The following is a 9505-nucleotide window of genomic DNA, read 5'->3' as shown; positions in this document are numbered from 1 at the left end:
TTTCTTTTTATGACGCGGAAACTTTGCTTATTACACAGAAAACAAATGGGTTTTTAACCACCGCCGTCCGCAGACGCCGCGCGCCGCCCTCAGTCCCTCACGGACAGTGACCACGCCCCCATGGGTCAGACCACGCCCCATGGGTCAGGCCGCGCCCCCTCGGTCCTCCAGGAGCACAGAGAGGCGGGCGGAAGGCGCTGAGGGCACGGCGGAAGTGACGTCAGGGCGCGGGCGCCTGCAGCGGGCGGCGCCGTGAGGGGAAGATGCCGGTGGCGGTGATGGCCGAGAGCTCCGGGAGCTTCAGGCGGCTCCTGGAGCAGTGCGAGACGCAGGAGCTGGAGGTGCTGCGGGGCGGGTCTGGGTCTGTTTGTGTGTCTGTGTCGGTGCGTGGGCCTGTGAGTGAGCGGGGGAGGGCGCAGTGTTTGAACTTGGGCTCGCCACGGAGCCCCTCAGAAAGTCGCAGGCTGCAGATAAATGGGTGTTTCTCTATAATTATTCGTGTCGTTTCGGAGGGAGTACGAAGGAGGGGGAGTTTGTGGGTCTCAGTCCTTCTTGTGGCTAAGAAAAGGAAAATACTGATCAGGGGAGTGGAGCCCTGAGCCAGGGCTCGGGGAATTACCCTCAGACCGAGCTTTACTGTGGCAGCTTTCACTAGAAGCTCCCTCCGTGCTGCTTTACGTTCTCTTGTCCCTCGATAAAAGGCCTGAAAATTGAAAATCTTTGCTGCTTTCGAAATTGTACAGCTTTTTTTAATTGCTCGTTTATTTCCTCCTTGTGAGCTCTACTGAATGTGGCAGGAGCCAAAGCTTAGCTTGAGGTTTTTGGGAGGGGCAGAGAGGCTTTGCTGTGGTGGAGTGGCCTGAGCTGAAGGTAAACGAAGTCAGGGGTTAATTAATAGGGGTTAATTTAATTTCAGTTTCAACAGCTGCAGCTTTCATGAGCAAAGGAAGTTGAAAGATGTAGGCTTATTTATTCCCCCCCAAAAAATTGCACAGGTCTGTTACGTGATGTGAAAAAAAAAAATTGAAGTAAAAATAAAAATCAGTCATCTTGGAGTGTTCAGTTTACATAAAACTTGGCTTCCTGCTGCGTTTTGTATCATAGCCCTCTTTAAAATCTGCAGCCCTGTAATGTGTGTTTGTTTTCAGGCCCCTGGAGGGATTGCCACACCCCTGGTGTATGGCCAGCTGCTGGCTCTGTACCTGCTGCACAATGACATGTAAGTGGCTTGTCCCAGCCTGGGACACTGGCTGTGTCACCAGCACACTGGGAAGGGGCTCTGTGATTAATGAAAATGCTGGTTTTGCAAAGAAATAATGACAGTGCTCCTGGGGGATCGAGTCTCTTTCACTCCTTGATCTGACAGGAAAGCTGTTCTCCTTTCCTGTGGGGAAATTTGGGAATAAAGTTCCTTCGTGGTGAAATTGGCTCCTCTGGAAAGTGTTGAACATTTCAGAGTTTTGTTTTGTAGCTGTTCAGGGCTGTGTTTGTTTTGGGAGTGTTTTGGATTTGTTTGTTTGTTTTGGGTTGGATTTGTTCCTTCTGTTTAAATTCCAGCAGGATGAATCTGGACTGTCCCTGTTAAAAATGAGAGATGCTGTTGGCTTGAAGGAGCTAAATCTGCAGGAATTCCTGGGAATTTGCCCTGGGGGGGTTATTTCATGTCCCTGTGTGTACTTAATGCACTGAACTTGAGGTTTTAGGGAGAAGTTGCTTTCCCAGAGTGGTGTTAAATGAGGCAATTCATGAACTGTTGGTTTTGTTACAGCAGCCCAGGGTTGTCTGCTGGAGGGCAGCTCTGCTTTCCCACCTCAGTATCCAATATTCCTTCCTGGAAATGATATTTTTAAAGCACTGAGAGTGTTCATCACAGCATCTGGGCAAACCTTGTGGTGTCTCTTTGCAGCATTTGGTGACTGAGAAGTATTTTTAATCTTTTTATTTATTTATTTTAGGAATAATGCACGTTATCTCTGGAAAAGAATCCCTCCTGCTATTAAATCTGTAAGTACTGGGCCAAATTCACCTCAGAAACCTGCTGGTTTTGTTGCACTGCAATGTTCCCTGAAAACCTGGGGGTGGGAATGGGTTTATGCATAAGGATTTTCTTCTGGATTAACACTGGAGTTTGGTTTTTGGTTTTTTTTTTTCTGGTCACAACAGGCAAATGCTGAACTCGGTGCAGTTTGGTCAGTGGGACAAAGAATCTGGCAGAGGGACTTCCCAGGGATCTACACAGCAATCAGTGCCCATCAGTGGTCTGAGACCATCCAGCCAATCATGGAAGCACTCAGAGGTACAGGCTGAGCTCCTGTGGGAGCAGGGAATTGCCTGGAATTATTTGTGTCTGCTCCAGCAGAAACAAATTGTTCATCGTGAAAAATCAGGCCAACTGCTGCCAAGGTTTTGTGGGTTTTACTAAAAGGTTTCCAGGTGTTGGGTGTAAATTAAAAACTCTACAAAACCTTGTAGAAACAACTGAAGTGGTCTTAGTAGGATTTTGTTTCTGTGTATTCTTTGACACTGGATTTTCATAAACCATGTGGTTTGTTCTGTAAGAGCAGAACAGACCATAAATCACCCAGTTTTATCAGACTTCTCACCAGAGAACTTGGCTTGGCATTTCAGAACCTTGTAGGAGTTACAAGGTGGTTTTCTGTGAAACGTTTTCCTTCCTGTGTAATGGTACCATGCCGACTCTTGCTCCTAGAGGGCAGTGCAGACTGCTGAAAAGAGCTGTTCTGTAAAACAAGTTCTCTGGAGCTTGAGAAACAGCTGCTTTTTAGATGGCACTAATTATTAACTAATTGCTGGCACATTGCCAGCAGAGAATGCCATCAGCTGCTGAGTTCCCTGTGCTGCTGCTGGAGCCCAGGATGCTGCAGGCTGCACTTGGGGGTTCATTGCAGGTCCTGAAGGGGTTTGCCTTGGCAGAGAACAAGCTGTTGTCTCTGGCTGCTGACTGTGAGCTGTGGGAGGGGAGGGGGAGCTCCTGAAGCGCTCCCTTGAAGGCTGGTAGTGATTTTCCAAAGGTGGTGGAATTGAGGAAATGTTCTCAGGTGTCCCAGCTCTGGAGATGAGTCTCTGGTGTCCTGTGTTCCTCTCTCCCTAGATGCAACCAGGAGACGAGCCTTTGGACTGGTTTCCCAGGCTTACACATCCATAGTTGCAGATGATTTTGCAGCCTTTGTTGGCCTCCCTGTAGAAGAAGCTGTGAAAGGTACTTGGCATTATTCCCTGAGTACTTTTTATATTGATGATCGTGGCATTTACATTCTCTGAAAAAATTCCTTCTCCTGGGAAGCTGAAAGGCAGAGAGAGAGGCCTCAGAGAAAAGGAAAACAATTCTTCTCTCATTTGCTTCTCCTGTGCTGTGCTCACATGTGGAATGTGTTTGGAGATTGTTTACCCACAGGTAATTGTTCCATTGGATTCTGCTGGGAGTTGTTTTGGCTCTTTGGCCAATCAGGGCCAAGCTGTGTCAGGACTCACAAGTTTTCATTATTATCTTTTTAGCATTCAGTTAATATCCTTTCTGTATCCTTCAGTACAGTATTCTTTAATATAATATAGTATCATAAATTAATGAACTAGCCTCCTGAGAACATGGAGTCAGATGCATAATTTCTTCCCGTCATCAGGGTTGCCAGCATTTACAGTAGATAATGAGCTCAGAGAGCTCTAAGTGATGATTAATAAAAATGTATCTACAAATTCTGAGCCTCTTAAGTGACTGGGCAGTGATTAGAGGAAAAAAAATCTTGGTTCTGGATAATGGTTTGATTTTTTAAAAAATTATTTGCTGTTAATTATCACTCTTTATTCTCCCCTTCTGTATCTTACGAACGCCTTTCCAGGTGTGCTAGATCAGGGCTGGCAAGCAGACTTTGCAACTCGCATGGTGATGCCTAAAAAGCCAGGTAGGTGGAGCTGTCACTTCATGAAACATTCAGCATATTCTAGGAATGAGGTGTGAAGTTTGTAATTACAGCTTTGCACAGGATTCTGTTAGATACTTTTTGGACACTCGTGCTACTCATGAACATGGGGCATGTGTAAAACGTGAGGAAGTACAAAGTGGTGGGGTGGGTTTGGACTTACAGCAAGTAGTTTGGATTAAGCTAAATCCTCACATGAACTTGTTGAAACAAAAGCAGACAGGATGTGCTGGGATTGCTCCTTCTCCTCCTGCTGCTGGCTCTGCCTCTGTGCAACAGAAACTGGATGATCTCAAATGGTCTTAACCTAATAAAGATGAGTAAAAGATAGACCATCTTGAACCTGAGATTTCTTTTTCCTTCAGGAGAATTAGAACTTCTTCAGGCAGGGATTTAGTGAACCTTTGTGTTTTGAGGAGCTCCAGTTGTTGATATAATTTCCTTTGATTTAAAATCTAAATATTTTCTTCACTTTCATAGTGTTGATTACAGATTGTCTATTCCTGGAGACCATGGTCTGCAGAAATACTTGGCTTTTTTTTTTTTTTTTTTCTCCTAAATCTGTATCTGGCTGTGGCAAAAATAAATATTAAGATGTAAAAGCAGGATGAAACAACTGTTCTTAAACTGCTCTGTGCAGCTCTGGCAGAAGGAGCCAAATTACAGCATATCCAAAAGGGCAGGACCTGTTAGACTAAGAAATGGCACTGTTTGTATGGGCAGAGATTTTGGGTTTTCAGTGCCCATAGTAAACAGGTGCCAGGTGTGGAAATTTACCCCTAAGGGGTGCAAAGCCAACCAGTGCCCTGAGACTTTATATATGAGCAGGTGGGGTTTTTGTGAACTGGCTGCCAAATGTGCAGAGCTTAAAAAACTTGCAGTTGCTTACATGTGGTTTTTATGCCAAAAGTGAGTGCAAGAACTGCTATTCAGGCAAAGGAGACTCTTTTGAAGCAGCTAAGCCTTGGGTATTCTGCTTTTTAGTTATAAAGTCAAGTGTGATGAATAAACAGGTTTAATTTTAATTAGCTTTTGATCCATGTTTTGTTGCATAGAGCTGTTTAAAACTGTTCCACTGAGCTAATTTTGTATGCTTTTCTCCAGGTGTGCTGGAAGCTTCCTTTAACAGATTTATTCCTTCATCAGGTATTTTTGTTTGTATATAATGGATTTAGCTAAACCTGCACAAACAGTGTCAGCACTGAGTGGGAACTGAGTCCTAGAGAGGTGAATGTTCTCACTGGCCCCCCCAAAATAAAAAACAGCAGCCCGCCCCAATCAGGTGCTATGTAAATGTGCTTCTCCCTCTGTCTCCTCACTCCCTCATGTTTTAAGCAGTGCCTGAGATTCCTGAGGTTCCCACTTCCACAGCAGAACTCCTGTGTGTTCTGCTGGTCTGGTCACCCACCAGATCTGTTTGTTTGGAGTCTCCAGGATGGCAGCTTGCAAGGAAAGGAGCAACCAGAGAGCTCCAAGAGCTTCCTTCTCAGGGCAGAATACTGTCAGCCCTCATTACTCAGACTGCAGTGTGTGCAGAGAAATTCTGGAGGCTGCTGACAAGTGGAACTTGTTGCAGCAGTTTTTGTGGTTAGTAACTCCTGGAGCACTGAATGGTGCAGATAACAGGAATTGTGTCAGCTGTGCAGGGAGGAGATACAGTTAAGATCTGTCCCCAGAAGGCTGTTGAAAGTCAGATGCATTTAATTTGTTTTCCCTTACTGTTGTGATGGATGGTACTGCTGGTGGATTTGCTTTCTAAATTTCATTAATGATCCATTTGTTTTATCTTTGTAGAACCTGCTCCAGTCCCACCAATTCCCAATGAGCAGCAGTTGGCCAGATTGACTGACTATGTGGCTTTCCTGGAAAACTGATCACCTTGCTCCTGTGTTCAGAACAACTTGGGAATCCTGCATACTGACAGTTTTAGATCTAAGATTTATTTTATTCTGTTTTATTCTGTTAAATGTTGCAGCGTCCCCCACTCAAAAGTGTGAAGTATCCAGTGTATGTCAGCCCTACTCCTGTTTTGCCAAAGCCCAGCTAGCAGTAAAACAATCCTTTAACTCCTGCAATATTTATTCAGTAGGTACACAGCACACACAGCAGTATTACATAGTCCTTTTTTTTTAAATTAACTCAAAGCAGGACCGTTTTCAGGTGTGTTAGAAATGGAGAAGAAACAGTTCTCTGGTGAGTACTGCAGTGCTTATCACAGATCTGTTGCATGTTGAACTAGAGGACAGAGAGTGGAAGACTGCCCAGCCTGTATGTACAGAGAAGAAAATATTTTGATGAAAATGGAAGAAAACAATTTTGCAGTAACTCTCTTGCAAATATTTTTGTGGCATACTTAAAATTGATTTTTTTTCTTGTTCTTCCTAGATTGTTAAATCTACTTCTTGTTCTGATGTGAGAAATTTAACATCAGGCATATTTTTACAGCAGAATATTTGTTTAACAAAGACAAATCTACACTTTGAGGAAGTATTTTGACTTTTGAAAGGTTTTATTTGAGTGACTTAGGACACCAGATGTTTTCCTGGGTAACGCTACACCTTGAGACCTATCATGTCTTGCTCCCTTTCAGTACGCTGGGACAGGATCTGCAAGAAATAACAATTCTTACCTGTCTTTCAGCTTTCTGGGTTACTTTTGCAGTGACTGGAGAAGAGTTTCAAGGTTAGAGTAGGAGCAGAGCCCAGCTAGGAGGGGGTGATGCACTGTGCTGCAGTGTCAGTTTGAAGAGCAATTCTCTCTGTCAGAGCAGTGCTCTGTTAATCTTTGAGCTGAGAGTGGGTTTTGGCAGCAAGCATGAATTCTCTTGCCGTTTGTGTTATGTTGGTGAAAAGGCTGTGGAGGAAGAGTGGTGCTTTAAAAGGCAGTGCATGTCTCCATTTACTTCCCCCCCCTTTCTGAAATCCTATCCAGAGGTTCCATGGAAGCTGGCAAGTGTGCCCTTGTGTTGTGATTGTTTTTCCAGTGTGCACTGCCTACTGTACATTCTCTTGGTGAGGGGGTGTTAGCAGGGAGGAATTACAAACTCTGCTCTTGCTGCCTTGAGAGCTCCCTTGATATGTAAACACTTTCTCAAAATGATTATTTATTTGAAACCCACCTAAGACTTGGATTGCTAAATTTTTCTTCAGTGATATTAAAGAACATGTTTACACTGACCTTGTGCACTTGAGTTTTTAAATTTTCTGCAGAATAAAGGTCTGGTTTGGTGAGTTTTTAAAATTAATTCTTACTGGCCTAATTTGGAGAGGGCTAGTTAAAGATTACTGCAATATTTTATGCCTCCATAGCTTCGTGTGCAGCAATTGTATGGTGGTGTATTAAAAAACACTGGCACCCCTCAGATGTCTTAAAATATTCCTTGGTGTAAAGTGTTTGAACAGCTGAGTGAAAATTTCCCTTCTGTGTATGTATTGTACTTGTTGGTAGCACAGAACCCTGCTTGAGGAAATGAAAGTTAGACATAATTAAAGGATTATTAGGTACTCAGTGAATGGTAGTAGGAGAGGAGCAATGTGGACACTGGCAGTCTGTGTCTGTCTCAAATCTAGTATCAAATTATGTCAAATACAGTAAGATTGACCCTGTCCTGTTCTGACAAGTTGATAACTGTGATTTCTGGTCTGCTGTAAATTTTAAGGTGTCTTTTAGCTTTGGGTAAGGCATTAACGTATAATGTGCCTTGAATACTGTGTTCCCAGACACACTTTTTGCCTTGTGCTATTTTGGAATCCAAGCTATTTCACCTGGATTTCATCCTCATTGCCTTTATCCTGGTTTTTGGTTCACAAATACCTTACTTCAGATGAGCAGCTTTGTGCTTCCCTGTCCAGAGCCCTACCTTGGGAAACACTGTGTGAAATATTTCCTAAAGTGACATCTTCAGGCATTTGAATCCTCACCTGGCCTGCACTCATAGGAAGTGCACTCCCTATTCTTCTGCACTAAGAGGAAGTATTTTTGTGCTTGTATTTGCTGTTTTAATTGAAGCAATTGGTGTGGGTTTTGGAGTTCTTCCAAGTACAGTGCTGAGTGGGAGTACCTTTGAGTTAAGAAACCATTAGGAATTCAGTTGGGAGCAGAGGTTTGGGAAGGATTTGGAAAAAAGGAACTCAATTTCAGTTTTCCATTTCATCTGCATCCCACACTTAATGGAACATAGTTTCTTGGCATTTTATTATCCTCTCCTATATGGATCAGCAATGCTCATTTACCCACAGTTGCAGTCTCTGTAAGGAAAGCTCCTTGAGCTCCAAGGTGGTTGAACCAGGAGAAACAGGGTGGGGAAGCAGAAGAGCTGGGTATCCCTCCCTGCTGAAGATCCACATGGAAATCTGTGGGCTTTAATGAGAAATCCTGACAGACTTTCCAGTATTTCATTGGAGCTGCTAGTAATGCAGTGAAGAAAATGAAAGCAGAATGTGCATGTACAAGAGAAGTCTCAGCAGGCTTTGCAGGAGAGTGGTCTGGATGTGCTCTAAGTCTGTGTTTCAGCCTGGGCTATGCACAAGACAGTAGGGGACATCTGGAAGGAGTCCTTGGGTGAGTGGTTGGTTCTCCCTGCAGGAGTTGGCTGGACTGTCACCCAGACACCACTCTGGTGTGTTCTTCTCCTTGGAAGGACTCTCTGGGCTGGCTGCCGTGGCAAAAAAAGCCAAACAATCCCAAACAAACCCAAAAGACAAGCTTTTCTATTTAATGTCAAACAAATTTTTGTAATTGACACTCAACAGACCATGTGAAGGCAAATGAGCTGCTGTTTGGAGATGGTAAGTAGATTTCCAAATATTTTACCTTCTCAGGTCATGCCAATTGACTTGAGAAGTTTGTAACTTTATTTTTGTTTGTAACTATTTGAACAAAGGGAAGTAATGTGCATTCCTGGTTTCCTGAATTTAGGGTTATTAAATGCTGGATTCTTCTGTGCCTTCACAGCAAAGAACCTCAGGTTTGGAATGGCCAGGCAGTCTGGCACAACTGGGTGTAAATAAAGTCAGAGAACAGGTAAAGCTTTAGGAATCCAGATGCTCCAGATCAATTCCAAAGCAGGAAATGCGGATACCTCTTGAATGTGCTCTCATGTAATCAAAGTACAAGACTGGGAAGGAAGGGAGGTTTTGAGCAGTAGGAACCCAATTTGGTTCTGCCATGCAAGTCTCATTACACAAGGATAAATAATAGAAACAGTGCTGGTGACCAGCATCTTACTTTGTGTTGGAACAGCCCCTCAAAGCTGAGGTTGGTGTAAAAGTGTGCAATGAGAATCCACATGATGTGACAAGGCTGGTAGATCAGTGACTCTACTGAGACCCAACTTTGGCCTCTGATCCACAAGGAAGGACACATTCAGGTCTCAGGTGTTTGAGAGCTGATGGATATTTGAGGTATGGAACATGTTCTATTGCTTTGTCTTTTTAAGCAGCATTGAGCCTGTGTCAGGTAGCACATACCAGCTCTGAGAGCTATCCTGAGCTTTATAAAGTGAGAAGGATGATGATGACATCACACTATGCTTTCCTATGCTAATTGGGATCTATGTTTAGACTGAG

The 9505-nt window shown here is 43.8% G+C and overlaps 1 protein-coding gene across 1 annotated transcript; it reads left to right on the top strand.

The window, feature by feature from the left end:
• Positions 1 to 224: 224 nt before the first annotated feature.
• COPS8 (COP9 signalosome subunit 8) lies at positions 225 to 7114 on the top strand. The gene is made up of 8 exons (XM_066553827.1): positions 225 to 341; positions 1149 to 1219; positions 1956 to 2004; positions 2164 to 2296; positions 3113 to 3220; positions 3858 to 3920; positions 5043 to 5084; positions 5733 to 7114. The coding sequence occupies exons 1-8, from the start codon at positions 264 to 266 to the stop codon at positions 5810 to 5812; spliced, it is 624 nt and encodes a 207-aa protein (XP_066409924.1). The 5' UTR covers positions 225 to 263; the 3' UTR covers positions 5813 to 7114.
• The last annotated feature ends 2391 nt before the right edge of the window (positions 7115 to 9505 follow it).

The sequence above is a fragment of the Molothrus aeneus genome, chromosome 7 (genome assembly GCF_037042795.1).
Source record: "Molothrus aeneus isolate 106 chromosome 7, BPBGC_Maene_1.0, whole genome shotgun sequence".
Lineage (NCBI taxonomy): Eukaryota > Metazoa > Chordata > Aves > Passeriformes > Icteridae > Molothrus > Molothrus aeneus.
Note: the sequence above shows the minus strand (reverse complement) of the source record. Positions and strands in the feature narration are given on the sequence as shown.